Consider the following 22573-nt stretch of genomic DNA (forward strand, 5'->3'; position numbering starts at 1 on the left):
GACAGCATCCTCGCACGCTCCCTGTCTCTCTCGTTAGATGGACAATTAGCAGATCTGAATTCCACCTCCTTTGGGGGGGGGGATTGAAATAATTTATGTGTCAGCTTGCATGGCCTTATCAGGATTCCTGACTGGTTGCACCGAATCCCAGCAGCTCACGAGCCCTAATTTATTAATCCAGACTAATTCCCCTGCCCCTCCCCCCCGTTCCCTCTCTTTGGGTGGGGTTGGGGGGGGATGGAGGGTTGGGGGGGAGGAGAGGGTCTTGGGACCTTCGCTTCCACCTTTGGGAGGGTTTTCCTGCCATAGATGTCTCCTCCCCCCCCCCGAAAGCTGTTGGTCTTTTAACAACAATGAAAAAGCAAAATAACAATAATAACAACCCCAAAAATGTGCTCACGCCTTTTCTTCTAAGATTTCCTGTAAAATGTTTTGGTACCCGGACACGTTGACTCAATAAAATCTTTTGGCTGTCCTGTGTCACCTTTTCCCCACGACCGAGCGAAACCTTGTGATGATTGTTCATTCGGCTCTTTTGCTTAAGTGCCTTGCACCCCCTTCCTGCCTGCCCACCCTGGCCCTCGAGGCGGGGTTTGGAGAAGGCAAGCAGCACCCAGCGCTGAGCCCGGCCTGGCCCTCCCGCCTGGCCCTTTGCCCTCACGGCGATGCAGCAAAACAAGAAGAATAAAGCTTTCCAAAAATGGCAAGCAGAGGGTGGGATGGGTGGGTGGGTTTGAGGACGGCGGGCTTGCATTTACAGTATATTTGGAAAGCCAGGCCTTCGGCCTGCAAAACAAGAGTCCGGCAAGGCCAGATTCGGGGTTACAGGTTGGGGGGGAGTTTTGGGTGCCTTGCAGGACTTTTTGGGTATGCCAGGATCCCCCCACCCCACCCCAAGCAGGGTGAAACCTGCCCATTCTTTCCCTTGACCTGAAGGGTGGGCCAGGCCAGAAGTAGACCTCTGGCCTCCCTCCAGAGACAATCAGTCGGAAGGGGTTCCCGTGGGGTCATCTAGTCTGACCCCTCTCCGTACAAGAAGGCCACACCTAAAGAGAATCGAGAATCTATACCTTTTTTGGGGGATGGGGTTCCTCCTCTTTCCCTCTTGGAAAGCAAAGCCAGAACTGAAACGTGCAGGCTTGTCCTGGGGGGGGAGGGGGGGCAGGCTCAGGCAGCCCTTCCCCTCTCCCCCCCCCCAAGCTCGCGTCTCTTCTGGTTCCATGTGGGTGGGAAGGTGCGCCTGCAGGGGGACCCCAGTGAGATTGGATCTCTCCGGAGAGGGCGGGTGGCCGGGCCGCTTCCCCAAAGCTCCAGCCGAGCAGCAGACGCGTCCGGCCCAGGGAACGCCAGAGAGACTTGCGGTGCTTTAAAATACGGCATGCTCCGTTGGATTGGCGTCGCTTTTTGGCGGCTTTCAACTTACATCTGCGGCTGCCCCTGGAGAAGCCATCCAGAGCGTCTCCCCCCTAAGAAAGCACGCCATCCTTCAGGGTCCCACCGGACTCTTCCTGTTTCTGGTCTGAACTTGCAGCCTCCTTCGGGTTCCCCGTCTTATGCAGAGCAAGTGGAGAAGATGCACAGCGTGGAAAGGCTCCCTGCAGTTCTGGGGATCCTCCACTGGAGGGCAGCCCAGCCCCAGTTTGGGGGTCACTTTTGAAGAAATGGGGGGGTGTAAGTGGGATGCGGGGAGACCCTGCCGGGCCATGGGGTGGGCTGGCAAAACGAATATATCCCTAGCCAGCCCGCCCTGATCCATCTGCAGAAGGGGAGCTTCCCTGGAGAGAGGCTGGCGTCGAGCTCCCATCCTCCCCAGGCGGCTGGGGACGATGGGATCAAGGTGGCCTTCTAAATTAGGCTTTGCTGACACGGGGAAGCTTGGCACGGGTGGCACTACTTTCGTTATTTTATTTTGATATTTTGTTTCATTTTAAAGGCGGGCAGGCGATCCTTTTAAGAGGAAGCCAAAGGCAAGTTGGAGAGGTGGGCTTGCCTTAAAAGATGGATTTGGGATGGGGGGTTTCATAAGACCCCTTCCTCTCTCTCACACACACACAGACACACAGATCCATTCCAGCTTGATCTTCTGCACTGTTTAAACTGCTAAGGGATCCCGCTGCCCCTTTAATAGGATTCCAAGCCAAGATTAGCTCAGCGCCGAAGCTGCTGTTCTGGATTTCTGCTGCCGCCTTTTGCCATATTTACCATCAGGGGCGTGTGTGTGCGTGTGCGTGTGTGTGTGTCGCCAGGGGCCTGAGATGCCCGGGTCCTCCACGTGGCCGAGCCTCCTGTGAGAGCCTGGAAACCGCTGGAACAGAGCCCAAAAATAAAGCCTGCCTGCCTCCCCCGGGCGCTGGAGCGTCTTGAGAGAGATGGCTGGGCCGCTCAGAGCCATAACCAAGATCATTTAAGGTCTCCCTCTCCCTCTCTCTCTCTCCCTCTCTTCCCCTCTCCTGACTCCAGGCTGGAGGAGTTTCCAGTCTTTCATTTAAAACACATCAGCTTCTGTGTCACACAGAGTTCTTCTTTGGTGCCTGTTCGGAGAAAGGAAGCTGGGTTTGGGCCAAAGCTGCGAGGCCTGCAGGACTGGGGCGAGCCAAACAAGCCCCAAATTAGGATCCCCACATCCTCTGTGCGGCCCTTTCGCTTTCAGAGAGAAGAGTGCTGTGTGATTCCAAAGCTTGCACACAATGCCTTAAATCCCAGGATCCCCACAGAAAAGAGAGGGTTTTTTCCTCCCCCTGTTTATTTCTCTGTGTGTGTTCCCTCCCACCCACCTTTCAGTAAGACCTGTGGGGGAGAAGAGGAGACCACGCCGCTCAGCCCCTGGGCTCAAATCGCCTTCGGGCCACTGACCAGGAGATGATGACTGGAGGTACGTGGCATGCTCGTCTTTTCACTGGGCATCCACCCCGGGGCTCCGGCTGTGTTTCTGCAACCATGAGGTCTAGCCGCTTGGCCTAAGAAACCCAGCAACCCACCACCCAGGAGCGCCTCGCACCCCCTCCCCCTTCTTGGCGGCCTTGAGCGCAGGAGTGTCGTTCCAGATCTGCCTGCAACCTCTAGTGAGGCTGTTTTTGTTTTTGTTTTATTGGGGGGGGGGGAAGGGGGAGCAGGCTGCGGATAACTTTTTGGCCTGCCAGGTGGAATTACCGCGGAGGCAGGATCCGGCGCTGATCGAGGGCGACAGCCTGCCAGCTGGGGTAGAAGTCAAACCCGCCACCTCAGCGGAGAGGAAAGGGGGTCTTGGCACGACACAAAGTTCTCTCCTCTGAGGATGCTCCTGCCGTGTGGCCCCCGGAAAGCTGGGCTGGGAGAACCCCCCCCCTTGCCCCTCGAGGAGACCCCCCCCTGCCCAGTTGGGGGCTCCGGGTACGTCCGCCGAGGCCTCGGCCGAGCAGCAGCGGTGCAGCCCATTATCAATCTTCCTACTTTATTCTCCCTTCTCTGACCTCCCAGACATGGACGTGGGTGCCTGCGAAGGAGTCCAGCCGCCGGCCTGAACCTCGAGCCAGAGCCTTCCCGTCTGTCTCCCTGCCTGCCTGCCTGCCTGCCTGTCTAGGGCCCGCGTGCTCTCCTCTGACCGGCAGCTGTCTTTTTTTTCTCCCAGAGATTTGGGCAGGACCAGTTTCCGGGCTCTTCCTTGTAGGCTAACTGGATCTGACCCAGCTTAGCTTCCAAGATCAGAAGGCGAGACCAGATGTATTTGGGCTGAAACAATGGTATTTACACAGAAGAAATGGACGAAGCATACCCAGCATCCAAAGGGGTGGGCGGTTATTCTACCAAAGCCCAGTGCTGGGTGCTTGGAAAGCAGGCCAGCCCGGCTGGCGTGTCACGACTCACACCTCCGGTTACGCGCTCTACTTCCTTACCAAAACAGACCCCAAACTACACCTAAGTGTGTGTGTGTTTTTGGGCTGGGGAACTGGCCAGAGGTAAAAAGAGTGGTATTCTGGGTTTCTTGGGGAGAGCTGGCCAACAATGAGCGCTGCTTCAAAACCCGCTTTTATGACCGAGATGCGACCAGAAGAAAGGAATCCTGTGGGATCTGAAGGACAGCGCGTTTCTACAGGCAGAGTGTTCACAGCTTCTCGGAAGCAGGCCTCCCCTTGCTCCGTTTTTGAATTTTCCTAAATCTGGAGGGAATAACTCCAGGTTTTGGATAAACGGCAACAAGCAGTCTTAGTGGGGGGGGCCGATGGGGTGTGCAGCCTGGGAAGATCGGAAGGCTAGCACTTTGACCGCATTTTATGGAAACTGAGGTCCTGAAATGGTTCATATAGCAACTTTTTTGAAGCTCAGGATGTAACCAGCGCTCCTTACCAGCTCACCTAATGTTGCTTCTGGGCGTGATGCCCAAGAAGGAGGAGCCCCTTTCTGCCGCCCCGTGCCTTTCCCTTTTCCTGCAGCCCTCCAAAGACCAGCTTCCTCATCGCCGTCTGCCTCCAGCAGCAAGCCTGCAAAGTCCTGGAACTGGGGGCCCCGGGGGGAACCAGGCCGAAAACACCGTTGCATCCCCCCCATCCCGTCTCCCTCCTCTGGCTTTGCCCAGAGGACGGCCTGCTTTGACATCACTCTGCCTGGGTGCTTCGTCGTGAAGCGAGGGGCTAAAAATAGGCCTCGTGATGGGATGATGCTAATCAGGCTGGAGAGCCCGCTTGGCGGGCTTTCCACCCAGGAAGACCTCAATCTCCTCGGCTGGGCCAAGCGAGGAGCCTCTGCTCCTCTGTCATCTGGTTTTGCACGTTTTAATTAGGGAGGGACCCCAAAACGATCCAGAAGGTGGAAGGTGCAGGGAGCCGGGAGCACTTTTCGAACACAGGATCCCCCAGGAAAGAGAGCTGCATTTGCAACCAGCAGTGGCCTAGTGGTTAAAAGCAAGACATGGTCCTGACATCATAGGCGGTGACATCACAGACACTCTGTGACATCACAGCAGCCCTGCCAATGGGCCGCTTTACGGTAGAAGCACACAGACCAGCAAGGGCCTTTCCTGGTTCTCTTATCCGAAGTGCAGGCCTTAGAAGAGTTATGGGGGATTCTGGGTGTTGTAGTCCAAGAAAAGTCATTTCCCCCCCCCCCCCGGTGGAAAACGAAGCACCAGTGCCTTGAATTTTGTGGGGGGGGGGGGAGTTGCACTCAGCAACCAGGGGTGTGTGTGTGAGAGAGGGAAGAAAAAAAGTGGTGTCATTTTGTGGGCAAGGTAACCCAGACGGAGTGGCCTTGCGCCCGGGATCAAGGGGTAATCGGTCTGAGCCGGGACAGCTGCGAGGCCCCCTCGGAGGAGAAGATTAGCTGGAGGCAAAGCCGAGGGGCTCAGACAGATTTTGGGGGGTGGGCAACGGGGGTCGCTGCCAAGCAAGGAGCGGTTCGGATGCCAAGCAGGAGGGGCGACGTCCAGGCGTGGCATTTTTTGGGGCTCAGCCAGACTGACCTCCCGAGGAGGCTCGAGAACCAAGCAGGGCTCCTCCTCCTCCCCCACCCCCAAAATACAGCCCCAATAATTTCCTCGCCTCCTGTTTTTCTTCCACACCTCCATCTGTCGTGAGTTAGCACCCATAAGTAAAATTGCACCTTAATTACAGATCAGGCTAATGAGGTGCTGGGCAGCTGCTGCTCCGGGGAGGCGATGCTTTCAGAAGAAGGAGGCGGAGGGTGCAGAGAGGGGGGGGAGCGCTCAGGAGACGGCCGGCTCTCTTTGTGTGTGTGTTGGGGGGGGGGTTAAGGATTTTGAGGGGCGGTAGCTGGCTGGAGAACTCCATGGTTTAGGTCTCCGGCTGTGGAGGTTCGGGGGTTCGATTCCCGAGTGTCGTGATCCTGGAAAAGAGATTAAATCCAGCCCTGCGGAGTGACTTGACTGGCATCCAGACGGCAGACAGTCCAGGGCAGCTCAGAAATCTGGATTTCTATGGATGGATGGACGGCACTGTTCCTTTTTAGCTTTCTGCACAAGGCGGGGGGGTGGGGGGTCACCTTGCCAGCTCTCCAGATACAGCTGGGTCTATCAAAGCCCCTCCACCCCCCTGCCCCCCCCCCCGGCGAGACGTCTTCCAGGTTTCATCCTGCTCAGGGCCGGCGTCCTTTCTCTGCTCCCCCTTCCTGCGAATACACGTCCAAAGCTCCAAAAGGCAATTCCGCCTCTCTCCTCCCCCCCAATATGTAGGGAAAGAGGGAAGTCCCCCAAGTCTCTCCCCACAGATTGAATTAGCAACATTCTCTCTGACCTAAGCCTCCGTCTGGGCCCGTATGTGGGTCACCAATTCAATCCCAGCCTTGTGCCCCAGTTTGCATCTAGGGCTGCCAGAAGGTAGTGGGGAGGGGTGTGTGTGTATATACAGTACAGTATGTATGGAATGGGCCCTCCCCCCGTCCTTCTCCCCCCCTCCCCAATTCTCCAGGCATCGCACAACAACCTCGTCTCCTTTTTCTAGGGCGCCGTCCCACCAAGGTTAACTTTCTCCCCGCTTTGAAAATGGGAGGAAAATCAATTAAGATTGAAATGGAGCTTCGGGCTAAAATATTTTCTGACTCCTAGTTTATCACCCTTGGGTTGGCCCCCAAAAGCGTCTCTGGAATTGATTTAGAGCAAGGCCAGAGATGCCAGGGGGCAGAGAAGGCACGGGCCCTCCGGGAAGGGCTGGCCCACAAGGCCCATCAGCCTTCGCTCGCAGAGACGACAGTGCAGGACGATGGGGTTTGGAGTCCAGCAAAGTCAGGAAGGTGAACTTGCAAGATTTCTGGACATCCTTTCAGATATATTTTTTGTGGGGGCCTCCCTCGTGCTGGGAGAAAAACAACAACAGGCCTTCTTATCCATCCGAGTCTGGATTCTTTACAGGCTGCTTGCCCTTGGCTTTTCCCGGGGCAAAATCTGGGCTGACGGAGCAGACCGTCTTTTTCTCCATAATCCGAATTGACACCCATTTTTTAAAAGCAATGCAAACCTAAGTCATTTTGAGCAGAGCGTACCGGGTCGTTTTTTTCGTACCCTGTGAGCCACAAGGAAGCCGGCGCACGCCAAACGGGACCCCACCCTTGGCTGGTGACGCACTCCGCCTGCCTCCAGCTCCTGACTCAGAGGTAAGGCATCTGGAACAAGGCGGACGGGATGGATCCTGACCCTCTGTTCCCAGAGGCAGAGGGAGGCAGGCAAGGGGAGAGCCCCATAGCATCTGAGTGCCTGGCTTGGGAGACCCTCCCGGATCCTGGCCTGGCAAACTGGCTGGAGGTCAACAGTAAAGCTGTGTTAGTCCAATGGAAGGGAGGAGAGGAGACAGACAGGCAGAACCTGTTTGGATGCCGGGCTTGGAACAGGTCCACGAGGTTATCTCCTGGCACGCTCTTATCTTGTGTCTCTGGACTTGGACCCCAAACACAGACAAGCCACTGGGCTTCTCGGGTGAACGGGAGGCTCCTCTTGTGAAAGGCGTCCCTCGAGCCCTGACTGGCGCCAGGCTCTGACTGGCAGCTACAGTGCACCAGCCTTTTGGGCAAAAAAAAAAGAGACTTTTTCCCAGTTGCTCCTCTGTTCCACGGAAGAGGTGAAAGCAAGCGCTGGGACCTCCGTGCAAAGTGAAAGCTCCACCGCCAGGCTATGGCAACGCATGTTTCCAGTCCTCAGGTTGTTCGGGAAAGCCTTGATTTAAACAGGAGCACAAGGCGGCACTTAGGAGGTCTCCAGCTGAGAAAGGCCATCCCCATGTTTCCTGGAGCTTGTCCTAACTGGAGACACCAGAACTTGAACCCAGGACTTTCTGCACACAGCACCGCTAATCTATGGCCTGGCTCCCTCCTGCGCCATTCTGTGCTAAGGAAAGCTGGCCTCAAAAAGGGTGCGATACGGCCTAAAAACGGACCCAGTTAATTTCAAGTTGGTGGTAGTTCCACAGGGCTCAGGCCACCTCCATTAGCTCACTGGTCCTTACAGCAGCCCCGTATGTCAGCACAGTGCTCTCAGGGCTGCACATTCCTGTCAGAAGCTGAGAAGACAAACTGTTTTCCAAAATGGCTCCTTGAAAAGGGTGAAGAGCTGAAATGAATTTCCAAACCCTCCGCTTCCAAGCGCTCCGTCCAGGGTGGGTTAAATACTCCCACGAGAAGCCAAAGGGATAATTAAGACCCTCCGGGAACAGGCCTCCAGACGAGACCTCTCCGGAGCACATAAAACCCACAGGCGGTGGCAGCCACTCCTTGGGGATATATTTGGAGCAAAAACAACAAAAAAGGGTTTTCCAGAATGAGGAAGGAAAAATCAAAGTCTCCAACCACATCTCAGACGTCAAGGCTGCGAGGGACAGAAAAAGAAGCAAATTAGAAGGCCGAGGATGGTTTGAGCAGGTCGCCAAACGAGCGGCCCGGCCCAGCCGACCACAGGGCGCGAGAGCTACGCAGCTGCAAAGCGGCCAAGTGCCCAGTGCCGCCTGGAAGGTGGCAGGGTTTATTCTAGCCCGAGTGTTCGTGGGCTGAGGATTTGGAGTCCTTTGGCAACAAGCTCTTTTCTTGCCAGCCGGCCCGTTCTCCTTCTTCCTTTGCACGGAAGGCAGTCACCAACCCTGTTCCCCAAGAATCCAGCCTGGTTAATAAATACAGGAAATGGTTTATTTAATTAAAAAACAACAACGACAACCATAGAAGAGAGAGGCGGGGCGGCGTAGAGACAGCCCCCCCCCCCGGCTGCTCCCACACCCCCTGCGAGCAGAAGAAAAATCAACAAAGACAGGCGGGAGCTGCGTCTTCCCAACAAGAAAGAAAGGAGGAGGAGCTTCCCCCCCTCCAAGATTTGGGGATTGGGGGGGCTCACCGTACAAAATATGGCTCTTTGGAAAAGGGGTGGACCAACTTCCCCCACCCGACCCTCCCTTGAACAGGAGGGGCCAACCCATGGAAAGGGGAGGACGAGCGGAAGAGGAGGATGGAGGATATTCTGGGCCCTGGAAGGAAGATTTCCAGGCTGGAAAACTGGCTCGGGGATCAAGATGGGCTGGGGGGGGGGTGATGGGGGGGCAGGACTCCTCCAGGTCCTGTCTGGCACATTCAGGAGCTGCAAGGGGTGCGCGGTTGCATCCTAAGCCCCCCACCCAAAAAAAACACAGCCCAAAGGTCACGCACACCCCACTTTCCACCTTCCAGGATCTGGAGGGGGGGGGGAAAGAGAGTCCCGATAGCACCAAATGGCCAAGATCCGTCCTCTGCAGACCCAAACCCACCCACCTCATTGCACAACGGCTGCGCAGTCAACCACGTCGCCCACAGCCACATCCCTTCCCCGCACGGCCCGCTTCTTCTGAGTTTTCACAGGGTTCCTCCTTGCAAGATTGGGACGAGACGCTCGGGGCTGGAGGGGGGGAGGGCAGAGAGAAGGAGGGGGGGAGAAAGAAGCAGCCCAGCTGCTCCGGGGAAGACAGAGAGGGTCACGATCCAGGCTGGAGTCTGTCCCTGACTTGTAGGACTTTAGCACCACGAGGAAAGAGTAGCCAGGAGAGAGGACTCAGCCCAGATGTGCCGAGAGGGCGGTGGTTTCATTGGCCAAAGTATTTCGAAAAGAGAAGCTCAGATCCGTATCCCCCAATGCAACCCAAAAGATTAATCCAGATGGCTGGGCTTTTTTGTGCCCCCCCTTTTTTTCTCTAGGGTTGGGGCGATCCTGTACACCCCCACCCCCACCCGAAAGGGCAGCCATGCAGGCAGGACCGCCTGGTTCACGAGATGATTTTCTGGGGGATCTCCACCGAGGCCTTGATGAAGACGGCGTTGTCTCGCACGTAGTTGCGCTTCTTGATGTCCTCGTGGGAGATGAACTTGGGGTACCCGAAGCCCAGCAGGCTCTCGTCCAGGGAGGCGCGGCCGGATCCGGGCTTCTGGAAGTTCTTCCAGTTGGGGTCTGGCAGGAAGGTCTCGGTGATGTGCTGAGGCTTGGAGAGGGAGGGGTCGCTCTGGTCCAGGAGCGAGAAGGTGACGCGGTAGGTGAAGGGCCACTCCAGGAGGTTGTCGTACTGGCCGGGGAGGACCCGGATGTAGACCGAGAGGTGGCTGCCTTCGCCGCTGCCGTTGCCGTTCAGGAAGGCCGAGACCTGGAGCTTGTAGCCGTACCGGTGGGTGTAGAAAGCGGGGCTGAAGGACTCGTAGTTGCTCCGGGATTTGGCCTCCTGCAGCTTGCGGGCGTAGTCTGGGATCTTCCAGATCAGCACGCCCTCGCTGCCGACCGCCAGCTCCTCCACCTCGCGGCGCAGCTCCGCCAGCTCCTGGCGCTGCCGGGCCACCAAGGCCCCCATCAGCCCCAGGTGGAGCTTGGCGCTCTCCTCCAGGTGGCGGCTCATGGCCAGTTTGGGGCCCTGCGGAGGCGGGAGAGGGCGAGCCGGAGCGCCGTTAGAATGTCGCTCTCCTGCGTTCCTCCCTCCGGCCACGAAGGAGCCGGGCACCAGGCTCACGGGGCAGAGAAGGCCCACCCGCTGTGCCGGGCTGGCCGGCTGAGGGCCTGTGGGGCGTCCCCGTCCAGACCGCAGACACCTCCTTCCCCAAAGCCCGTCCCAAGGGACGGGTGCCCAGCGACACCGCACGAGAGACACCCCCTCCTTACCCGGTGTTTGCAGCCGGCCTCCTTGAAGGGGCAGAGCGCCAGTGCCGTGGTGCAGTTCTCCTTCAGGTGCCCGCTCAGATCCTCCCGGGCAATGCTGGGCACCCCGCACTGGTTGGGGCAGGACACCGGGAAACGGGGACACTGGTACTCATGGTTCTGGGGAGGAGGAGAGGAGAAGGCGCTGGGGGCCGGAGGGGTCTTCCAAAGAACAACCCAACTGGTCTCCTGGAGGGGCTGGTGTGGACTGACCCAAGCGAATACCGGGGGTAGGTATTTCCACGGGAGGAAGGGTGCTTTTCTGGACTACAATGCCCAGAATCCCCCTACCAGGATGGCTCCAAAATCCCCTGCTATTTCTGGGCCTTCTCATGCAAGCGAGCGCTCTAAGAGTCCAGTGGCAGACAGATTTTCATGCAGTCGAAAGAAGGGCCTCTGCGTTTTCACAGCCACAAGAAGTCCTACGTAGAAATGACTTTTGGGGGCCACCACAGGGCGCCGAAAGGGCTCGGCTCTACCAACTGACCGGCGTCACCAAGCCGCCAGATCGAGGCACACCCACCCCCCTCTTGTGTGTCTTGTGGGGTGGCCCCAGCGTCTCACCTGGATGGTGTCGTAGAGAAACTCCTTGGCGCAGTGAGGGCAAGGCTGGGTGCGCTTTGGACACTCGGCCAGCATGTGCTGGGAGAGCAGCCGGCGCATCATGCGGGCCCCGCACTTGTTCTCGCAGTAGACACTCTCCTGCGGGCAGACGCCTTCATGGTTCTGTGGCCAGGAGGGACGAAAACGGAAGGGGTGGGTGCCCAAAACCAGGCCAGGAGGAACATGGTTTTTTTTTGGGGGGGGGAGATGAGATCCAGAGGGGACACCTCCTCCCCCAAATAATGCCAGACCCCCCCCCCCCCTCCGATGCCAAAGGATGGCCCCCTTGTGAACCCCACCGTGGCCAACCTGCAGCTTCCCAGACCCCTTACGGGCTGGGATCCGTCTCACTTCTATCTTCCCTTTCCAGCCGGTCTCTCGACTTCACATCCAAAACAGAGGACAAAACACACCAATAACAACCTCCCCCCAAAGCGGTAGCCTTTTAACGAGAAGCAAGGTCGTTAAAACGTTGCCCACTCCCTTGTTTGCCCTCTCGCGACTGTGCTGGCCTTTCTCCGAACCCTCGCCCGGCAGGACGGAAATGGGAGCCCGGCTGCTCTCCGGTTGTGCCACCCCAGAAAAGCTGCTGTTTGAGAGCTGCAAACGTCAGAATTTGGGTTGGAACAAAATCCGGGACGCGCTTGGCCAAAAAGAAAGAAAGAAAGAAAGAAAGAAAGAAAGAAAGAAAGAGAGGAGGAGCCCCTCCCTGTTCTCTCCGTGTCCTGCACGGCCCTTTGGACATGCTCGGAGGCTACCTGTTTTCTTACCTCATAGGCTTCTCCCGTAAAGTCGGCTCCACAAAACTCGCACTTGAGCTGGCGCTGGGGGCAGCCGTGCTGGAGGTGAGAGGAGAGGTCCCGGCGGCTCAGTTTGGCCCCGCAGCGGTTGGGGCAGGGGACCACGTTGTAGCTGCAGGTGCCGAGGTGGGCCTGGCAGGAGGGGAGCCAGACCGGCCAGCCGGCCCGGCAGGACAGACGAGGAGAAAAGAGAGGCAGTGAGTCGCGAGGAAGGGAAGGGACACCACCCTGCCCACCGAAACAGGGAAGCGGACGTTTCGACGACAAATCCCAGCAGGAGGGAGGTGGGGGGACGACGATGGGACGTCTGTTCTCACCTGCAGCTGCCGGACGGTCCCGCTCCAGCGGCACCCTTCCTCGCTGTGGATGCACCGGATGGTCAGGCTGAGAACCTGGGCCTCGAGTTCGGGATCCGGGTAGATCTGGAGAGGGCACAAAGAGAGAGAGAGAGAGAGGCGTCCCGCTCAGGACTGCTCCCAGCACGGGCGGAAAGGAGAGTGGGAGGACACTCCATCCCTGTGGGCTTCCACCAGAGGTGCCTGGCAGTGTAAAGAGAGACCTGGACTAAAGAGTCATTTGGCCTGATCCTTCACCCATTTCAAAGCTGCCTTTCCCTTGTAAACAACTCCAAAGCCGTTTCCGGAAGAAAAGAAGATGACACATAATCAATAAAACAGCCTTTGAAATTTCCATGGGGGGCTGTCAGTTGTCCTATTAATCCGATGCAGGGGGAAAAGAAGGGTCAGAAAGAGTGGCACAGTTCTGGATTTTTAAAGAGGCCCAGAAGAATACAGAATCGTCTGCCCGGTGCTGGACAGATCCTGAAATAGGAATCCGAGGGAGTAAAGTTTTTTTTTAAAGAGAACAGATTCCTGACTCATAAAGCCTGGCTTCTAAATGTCAAGTGGGATGGAGGGAGGCGAGGAAAAAGGTTGGAGGCCACTGGAGAGCTACAGCCTGCTAGACCTCACGCCCCCCCCTCCATGGGTGTTATAACAGAGCTGTGGCTTGGAAAGTTGAATTAAAGAGTCATAAACCTGGAAGGGTTGCCCAAAAGGTCATCTAGTCCAGCTGCCAAGGGCTCCCATATCACCCTCAATCTTCCTCAGGGTAAGCACGCTTGACTCCTGGAGCCAATCCTCATACTAAATCTTTGGAACCAATCCCCTTCCAGGTATTTTGCAGGCAATTTGGACTTGAATAAGCAATTAAGAGTCATTAACTTTACAAAAGACCTGCTCCCGGGGAAGAAAATGGGTTGCTAATTTGGATCTAGCTCTTAAAACCATTTCCCCCCACTGATCTCATTAAAGTGTTCACCAAGCAGACAGGGGAAATGTTGTATGTGTGTTTTATACAGGGGGGCAGGATGGCTCACCTTGGCATAATCGAGAGGAAGCTGGTCTTCTGGACACTTGAAGACGCCTTCACTGCAAGAAGAAATGGAGAAGACGGGTAAGTAAGATGACCCTTTACTTTTTCTTTAAACTGCCTGTCGCTCTAGCACGCCAGAGAAGCAGAGACTGTACTTTAGCAAATCCCTAAGAAAAGTTAGCAAACGGCACAGAAACCAGCTCAAAGCGACAAGGCCACCCGCTGTCAAGAAGGCCGAGGAATAAAATCATGCAACAGGAGGAGAAAACAGGTGTGTGCCTTTTATTAGCCCAGTGGCTACTGGTTTGGGTATTTGGCAACCGGTTGGATTCCAAGGGACGATCCCGGCCGCAGGTTAGTCCACCTTTCTATGACACTGTTTGGATTCAAGATGAAGCCCCATGCAGAATAAAAAAAAAAAAAAAAAGGAATTATGAAGCCAACAAGGCCCAGAATCCCCAAGCTACTGTCACTGAGGGATGATGGGATTTGTGGTCCAATCGGATGACCATTCCCAGCGCCCCGCCTGCTTGCCACTCCTCCAAGGCCGTCTCTGTGTCTCCTCTCTGTGTTATGTATGTGGTGGTGTTGCCATTTTTAAAATCAAGGGATTAAAACTGCAATTAACACGTTCCGAATGCAAGGAGACCTTCTGGATCCAGCTTCAGTGGGGGCTGGAACCTGCCGCCCGGCAGCCATCGGATCAGATTCCCCCATTTTTAAGATAACTGTGCCTTCTTTTGTGCTTTTGAGAGGCCCCCCCTCCCCAAACCGCAAAGAAACCCATGCATTCCATTCCATCTTCGGAAGGCGGCCGAGCATTATAGGTTTGTGAGTTTTGCAAACAAAGGCATGCATCCAATAAAAGGGGGTTGCGGGGGGGGGGGGGGGAGGAATTACTTCCACAGATCCAGGAAACTCAAAACTTGAAGCAGCTGCTGGGAGCAGCAGGAGAGCAAAGTCGGAAGCAGCTGTGGCCGTCCAGACCGGCTGGAGGCTTTCTCCCGGCTGAAATGCACTCTCTTCTGTTTTTATTCCGTTCAGTTTGCCCAAAGCAAGAGAGCCGGACGGGGGTGGCGGGGGGGGGGCGGCAGACCCTCATGATTGCAAGCAGACTTTTGCCACATGCTTCACGCGCCCCAAACGGCACAAGCTTGTCCCCAAAACTAGCCAACCAGAGAACCAAAAAATGAAGCCGACGAACGAGGCCCTCAGCGACGACCCTGCTGTTCTGCAGACCGTCTTCCGAGATAGACTGCCACTCCGTCTGGAGGCTCCAGAGCGCCACTGTAAACTTAGCCCAACATGGGAGAGATTTCTGTTCTGGGAATTTCTCTGCTCAGTTTGCTGGCCTTAATTTGAGATACCCCCGGATTAAGTAGAGGTCATGGCCTTCCCTGGGACAGATTCTGAAGGTGGTTTACCCGTACCAACTGAGCGCCTTGTAAAGACCCGAACTGTCTCCTCCCTCGATTCCATATGCTGCTCGGGATCTCTAAAACCCACAACAACTTACGCCCCTACTATCTGGAAAATTGCACCCTCCCCGCTGTACAAGTGGACTTCTGAGCCCTTCTGGGCTGTGGAACTCCCTTCCACATGACACTCGGTTGGTTGGCTGCCTCCCTGCTGCTGGCAATCAATGCTGCTTTCGTTGAAACAGAGGTTGGCTGTCAATCAGGACTTGGTACCGGCCGCCGTTTATTTGCTGTGGATGTTGGTTTTAAAGGGTTCAACCTGGTTTGCCACTGTATCCATGGTGTGTGTTTGTTTTAATCTGATAAGCTATTTAAACAAAACAAGCACGGCAGTCCTCTTTCCTCTTTCTTACACAATGTGTTTCGTCCCCCGACCGAAACCGGCAGGGTTTCCCCACCTGGCACAAACAAGGTGCCCGGCCGGCCAAAGGTCGGCCTCTGCTTTCTGCCCCGTGGGGACGAGAGTTCGAGGCATGCCTCGGCCCCTGGGTCACTCTTGTTCGCTCGCTCGCCCACCGTCGCGCCACCTCTGACTTTTGCCCCCAAAGATGCCACACAGTGGGCACCCTCTCCCCCGGGTGCTGGGAACGGGCGCAGGGGCTGCCTCTTCGTCCCCGGAGCTCCTTCCCGGGGGAGGAAGACAAAGACGTTATTCTCGAGCTGGTCTTTCTAGGCCGAAGGGGAAAGAAAAATGCCACCAGCCCCTGCGCTTCCCTTGCAGGCTAAGCGTTCCCGGTGCCCGAGCGGAAGCCGCAGCAAGAATACATGTTATTCTGCCACTCTGGCAGACCTTCCCAGGCAACGCGGTTGCTCCGAAGCTCCGTGCCGGCTGAAGGCTATGATCCTTAGCAGCGGGGAGGGGTTGACCGTGGAGGCACGAGGCCAGCACGACCTGGGAAAAAAAATCCCATGGGCATCGGTCTGGAAAGACACGCGGCCGAGGGCAGCGCTGGAGCGGGCAAAATGGTGCAGATTTCCATTGTAGGGCCATGGAAAAAGCCGCCACCCCCCCCCCAAACTCATTTGGACAAGCATTGCAACAGTGCAAACGGAGAAACACCCTGGGGGGGGGGCTTGCTTGATGTGTGAATACCACTTCACACAGCTGCCTTGGGAAATTTGAAACGGTTCTGGATTTAGGACTACCGTTCCCAAAATCCACTCAGCGGGGGGGGGGAGGTTTCCCCACGGTCATGCCAGGCCCAGATCCCATCCCTAAGGGGAGCTTGGAAGAACCACAGCCACGCTGGCTGCAGGGGGTGTGTGAGCTTCCACGAAGGGTAAAAGCTAAAAAGGAATGTTTCCAAGCACCCTTCCCTGGGAAGCCTTGTGGAAATCAGGACAGCTCCAGCCCAGTTGAACTTCTGCCCAAGCGATCTCGCTCGGAACAGCAGGAAGGCTTCTCCGGGCGGGCTTTTAAAAAGAGCATTTTGCATCTGCTCTTAGGAGGTGTTTTTCATCCGCTGTGCAGGGCTTTGTTTACAGGCCTTTAATCTGTTTTTAACCGTTTTTATCTGCCTTATTGCCCAACACTTCGAGCCCCCCCCCCCCGGTGGGCCCGGCGCCAGTGAACAAATGTCCCTCGTCTGTCCACCCACAAGAGGGTTTCTCCTGGCCAGTCCTGAAGGCTAAAATCCTCACTGAATCAGGGCTCCCCATCTCCACCCCAGGCCCCGGCCGGGGGCCCTTCTTTTTGCATCCCTGCAAAGGTTCAGATTTAAGCAGGGGCTCATCTCTCCCACATCCCAAGACCCGGAAGAAAGCAAGGCTGTTTTTTCTGACAAGTGCATACAAATACCATTAAAAACAACAACACAGCATTGCCCATAACCCCACTGCTAGCCCATGATCTGATGGCAATTCTTCCCCCCCCCCCAAGGCTAGGGGGAAACTGAACTGCCCAATAGCATTGATCATCCTTCCAGGCCAGCTGGGTGAGCTGCCAAATGTTTGGAAAGAGAAGACCTTAAATTTTCCCAAAAGTCTGTGTGGCATTTTTCCTGAGCCATGTTACTGCCGTGTATTCATAACCTCTCAATGCAATCCTTAGGGTTGTTATGACTGGCAGGGTTGTGGGATGATTAGAGGAGGCCTTGATTTGCTGTTTCGTGCCACCGTTTTCTCCCACCCGGCCAATGCTATGCTCTCAATGGGCAAAAGAAAACTTAACTCCTACTAGGAATTAGCCTCTACGGCGAGGAGGAGAGGCGTAGCATTCACTGGACGTCTGGGGCGGGCAGCCCATCCCGATCCCCAAAGCCGGGCTCCACGAGACGTCAAGGAATCGGCACCAGAGCAGCCTCTGAACATAGGAAGAGTGCTTTTCCCCAGTCTGCATTTTAGCAGGGAGCTCAAAGAGGGAGAGCCTCTGGAGGGATGACGAGGCTTTCAAGCTAAGAGGACGGAAGGGCATCGTCTTTAATCCTGGGAAACCAGCCCCCTTTCAAGGGTGGGGGCAGGAGGAAAAGTTCTCTACCCCCCCCCCAAGCTTGGCCTTGCAGGTTTTTAGTCTACTCTGAGAAACGGGGGGGGGGGGGGAGGGGACGACAACGCCCAGAACAGCTGGGGATTTTGGAAATGAACATCCAAAATATAACGCCAAGGTCTGTACCTCTGACCTGGAGTGGAAAAAGTCCCAGATTTTGGAGTTTTGCTTTTTCCAGCAGCATCATCGAGGTGTTCTCACGGCCTGGGACGTCGGTGGCTTTCTCAAGGGATGACCCCCAAGACGGGGATGTGGGGCAGGGGAGAGCAGAGCCATCCTCCCCCCCCCCTTTGGAGCAAGCCTGCATGCACACACACCCTCCCTCCCACCCACCTAGCTCGTTTTCACCCCCTGGAAGGAGGTCAGGCTTGGCCAAACTCGGCTGGAAAGCCCGAAGGGAATCTCAGGGGTTAAAACAAGGGGCGGGGGTGTGAATTCCCAAGGCTGGGGTGGGGAGGGAGGCGCAAATTAATCCCCCCCTCCCTCCCACCCACCCCCAAGCCTGCCTGGCCCTTCTCATGCTTGGCTGGGCTGGGAATGTGCCGAAGCAGCAAGCGAGAGAGGGAGGAGGCCACCCACCCAACGGGGGCCTTGCCTCCAACCTTCCGGCTGCGCTGCCCGAAAGAAGGCCCGGCTGCTGCCCCAGAACCCGGCTGGGGGGGGGGATCTGCAGCTCATGGACCCACGGAGGGGGGGGCAAGTCACCCACCCCCTCATACACAGGAGGCAAATCTGGAGATGTCGCCAGCTCAAGCCGCTTGCCCCAAAGCATCTGGGAAAGTGGATTGCGGTGCTTCTGGGCAGCAGGGTGGGGAAAGCACTCTGCGCATGCACAGAGGCCTTCCTGTAGCTGCCTCTATGCATCCCCTGCAGAGGGCTGGAGGCAGACCTTTGGGGGATTCAGCCAGGTGGGGGGAAAAAAACCTTTAAAAGACAGGTACCCCTCGGGAAAGGTTTTCTCACAGAACTCACTCCCTTTGGCACCCAGACTCTGAAGCAACCCCCCCCAAAAAAACAACAACAAGCATGCACAACTCTCAGTGTGAAACACCACGAAAAAGCATTTTTTAGTTGAAGGCCTGGAATCCCCTTTAATTTCAAGCCGTTCTTTTAGTTTTCCCCTTCTATCGCAGGCCACGAAGCCGAGATCATTTGCTTTTTCTCCTTGGGGCAGAAGGGCCCCCCCCCCGGAATGAAGAAGGGAGGGGCTGCCCCACAAGGGGGGGCGGGTGGGTGTGAAGCGGGGCTTTAAGAAAATAAAAACCCACCTTAACTGCATTCCTAGAAGTACAAAAAAACCTTTTATAACTTCAGCTCACCACCTGGGAGCGAGTCAGACTCTCCGGTCAGGCTCCTCCTTCACTGCCACCCTTACCATTCAGTCTGAGAATGCCAGAGACCCGGGTTCAAATCCCACCTGCTCGCCCCCAGCCACAGACCTCGCTGGGCGGCCCTGCATCCGGCTTCTTTTCTCAGCCTGATCGACCTCACAGGGTTGGTGTGGGAGAGAATAAAGCGTGCGGGGGGGGGGGAGAGAGAGAGAGAGAGGGAAGCCCCACATACAAGACCGCAAGCTTGCAGGAAGAAAGACAACAGCCCAGAGGAATAAATAAACCGATAAATAGTATATAAACAGCCACAGGAAAACACAGAAAACCAGAGCCAGCTCAGAAATGTCCCACTTGAAGGTGGCTTCATTTTTGCACGTGACCCATGAGGCTTACACTATTTTCTGGCAACAGAGGGACCCGCTTGAACGCCTCTGGAAATTATTTTTACACCCACACGCCCACGGTTCTTGAAGGAAGGCTGAGCAGTCAACCCATCGATCCGCCCTGCAGGCTTTTTTTTTTCCTGCTTGGCAAACAGCTCATTATCAGAAACACACAATCCTGCCGCCACCCACCCCTAGAGACATCGGCCTTGCCTTTCCAGCCCACAAAGAAGAGTGCAGTGGCACCCTGGGGTTTGCACAGGCCTGCTCACCCCACATCCAGGGGTGGGAAAAGACCGAGGTTGAACCACCGTCTGCATTTCAACCAAGAGCCGAGGATGAGTCTTCCTTGACCCCTCAAACACAAGCTGGAAAAGTTACTTCAGGTGCCAGCTTCCACTGGGCGCACTGGCTGACAGATTCCAGCCCCCCCCCCAAAAGTTCCTTTCCAAGCTCTGCTTTCACGGACCTCTGCATCAAGGACCCCAATCTTCCCACCCGCCTGTCAAGAGGCAGCTGGTGGGGGCCACCACCTCCCCTTCTCTTCTGCCCCAAATCCTTCCTTAATGCCAGACGTCCCCCCCCATATTATTAATGCATTAAAACACTGCAGGAATGCACAAGGTTGTCCCCCCCCAGTCCCCTGAGGTCACGCTGGGCAGCCATTCTATTGATGGGGATTCAGAAAAAGAAGATGAAGACATACCGACGAGAGATTCATGCTTTCCTTTCCACCTGCAGAGTGCAAACAGGCCTACCTTGCAGGGTTCCTTGGGAAGCTTACAAAAAAAAGCCATCTGGATGCCAAGGGGTGGGAAATTCTACTCTACAAAAAAAACCTCACAAGCCCACACACCTCCAGTAGCTGTGCTCAGTCCTTTCCCCAGCTGGACAAAGAAAGCCACCCCTTAAACCTCTCCAAAGCCCCTGGGCAAACCCCCCCTCCCGTTAACAGAACTTTGTGGAAGAGACACAACGGGCTTAAATGAATCCGGCAGGGCAGGACGTGGGACCTCGCTGTTGTTTTAAAGGTTTGCTAGCTCAACAGATCTTATTACAGGAAGAGGCAGCTGCAGGAAGAGACGGTGGCCAAGCCTGGCATTTGGGGGAACGGGGGTGGGGGTGAGGGGGCTGCATGGCTGGCTTGAGCCCCAAACAGGCCACATGAGGCCTCGGGCCTTTCCTATCCCAAAGAAGGTTTAAGGTTCTAGTCCCTCGGGGTCAGGAGGGGCACTCTGATCGAAGCAGGTGTTCCCAACCAGAAGGGATGTTACTGCAGGGGGTCCCCAAAAATGCATCTCCAAACAACGCAGGCTGCGTGGGGGGGAGGGAATGGTTTGGCAAAGGGTTACCAAATATCTTGGGGTTCAAAAACATGGGTCCCCCCCCCAGCCTCTGGTCTGAGGGGCACTGGAGAAAAATGAAATCAATCTCTCTTCATTTAGGGCTCTTGAGAAGAGGATTCTTCCTCCTTGACCTGCATCAGCCCAGCTGACCTCTGGGCTCAATAGTGCCAGCACTGTCCAGCAGCCCCTCCCTGGCTTGTCTCTCATGGCCGACATCAGTGTCATGAACCCCCCTCCCCGCCATGGCCTTGAGAAAAGAGGAACAGGGAAGGACAAGGTACAAATTAATGGAATGAATAAACAACATGCCTGGGGAGATGCCAGCAACCGAACCTGCCCCCTTCTAAATGAAAGCTGGTGCTCTGCTGCTGAAGACCCGGTGGAAGAATTAAGAGCCTAGTCCTCAAACTTTGGTACAAAGTCTGATTTAAATAGGAACAGGGGAGGCCACGATCCATAGGTCAAACGCAAGGTCCACCTAGGCTAGTTTTCTAGACAGGGGCTGGCAGTAGCTCTCTAGGACTCTAGACAGGGCTATCAAGGGATGCTTGGGATTTGAACCCAGGACCTGGACACAAACGTTTTCTACAAAAAAAGGCTCAGCCCTCAGAAATATTCAGTTTCTGGGCACAAGGGACTATAATCCCCACCCAAGCTCACAATTTCAATTAGGGAATGATTTGGAGCACCTGGCGGCTTCTCTGCCACCCGCTCCCTCCAGAAAAGAAAAGAAGCCTCCAGTCCAACTTTTTCCAAACCTTACTCAGCAAGAGCTCCAAACTGGGGACCTTTCTTTCGGGGTAGACTGCACCTGAACAAGGGAGCTCTATCCTAGCCGTCACGAGGAGGCGGAAACACCAAGGGTCCCTCGGGAGGTTGCCACGGGGGGGGGCACCAGAGCCCGGAAGAGACACCCGCCCGCCCGGCTTCCTCACCACCACCGTTCCCGACGGACAGCGCTCCCCACCCGGTCCAAAGGGCAGCGGGGCGTGAAGCTGCTTCCTCCCGCCTCTCTCCGCCCAAAAGGTTCGGCGATCGTGTGTCTTGGGGGAGGGCGAGGGGGGGCAGACTTGCCCTGCCGGGCTGCGCGCTCTGTCCATGCCCAGAGGAGAGGCGCGCCCCGCCAGCTCTCCCTTCCTCCTCCTCCTCCTCCGGATCGAGCCCGCTTTGGCCCAGGGGAAGGGAGGGGGCCAAAGGGACGCCCCGGAGAGAACGAAGGGCGGGCGGCCGGGGGTCTTCAAGCCCTGCCTGGAAAGAAGGCGGCGGAACAATGGGATCGGGAGGCGCCGTGCGCCCTGGGCGCGCCGAGGGCTCTCCAAGCGCCTTTTGGAGAGGGCGGCTCCCCGGCCAGCCCGGCGGCTCCGGGGGATCGGGGGCCGGCCGCCGTGTCCTCCCTCCCTCTCTCTTGCCCGGCCTCACCTGAGGAACTCCTGGAGGCAGGTGTCGCAGAAGCGGTGGCCGCAGGTAGAGACGCGCACCGGCTCCCGCATGGCCTTGGCGCACAGCGGGCACAGCAGGCGCCGCTTGGGCTTCTCCAGGAACTTGTAGTCGAAGCCCGGCATGGCGGGGCGCGCTCCCGGCCGGGGAATCGGGCCCGGCGGCCTTCCTCCTCCTCTTCCTCCTCCCCCCAGGGGGGCTGGCGCGATCCCGCAGCCCAGGCCCGCCGGCCCCAGCCTCGCTGGCTGCTCCCGCCGGCTCCGCCGAGCGCTCCCGGGCGCCCCCTCGCCTATTGTCTGGGGCTCGGCGGCGGCGGAGACACGGCCAGGCGGACGCCACGCCTCCCCTTCGTCGCCCCCTTCTCCTTCTCCTCCTCCTCCTTCTTCCAGGGAAGGTTGCCAACGTCGCTCCTCCGCCCGGCGTCTCTGCTCCTTTTGGAAGGGCTTCTACTAAGCGGAGCTGGAACCGTCTGGGTTCCTCTACGCCAGCCCCCCGCCCCCAGTCGCCGTCCTGATGGCTCCCATTTCCAAACTCCAGACTTAGCCCAAGGAACCCCTTGCCACAAGATGTGAGGACTGCGAGGTTTTTAAATTCAATTTAATCTGGGTTTGTTCGTTTGTTTTAAACTTCCTGCTGTGTTTTATCAGTGGTTGTTTTTCACACGGATGGGGATGTGGGGCTTCCAGGGCCAGTGGCTGGCTGCCCCTCAATCAATGGGTGGCAG

The 22573-nt window shown here is 56.6% G+C and overlaps 1 protein-coding gene across 1 annotated transcript; it reads right to left on the reverse strand.

The window, feature by feature from the left end:
* Window positions 1-8576: 8576 nt before the first annotated feature.
* Window positions 8577-22193, reverse strand: TRAF4 (TNF receptor associated factor 4). Its single transcript, XM_020803498.3, has 7 exons — window positions 21832-22193; window positions 13394-13445; window positions 12333-12437; window positions 11986-12147; window positions 11177-11338; window positions 10577-10732; window positions 8577-10331 (listed from the first exon to the last, which is right to left on the reverse strand). The coding sequence occupies exons 1-7, from the start codon at window positions 21972-21974 to the stop codon at window positions 9699-9701; spliced, it is 1413 nt and encodes a 470-aa protein (XP_020659157.1). The 5' UTR covers window positions 21975-22193; the 3' UTR covers window positions 8577-9698.
* Between the last annotated feature and the right edge of the window lie 380 nt (window positions 22194-22573).

This window comes from Pogona vitticeps, chromosome 7 (assembly GCF_051106095.1).
Source record: "Pogona vitticeps strain Pit_001003342236 chromosome 7, PviZW2.1, whole genome shotgun sequence".
Classification (NCBI taxonomy): Eukaryota; Metazoa; Chordata; class Lepidosauria; order Squamata; family Agamidae; genus Pogona; species Pogona vitticeps.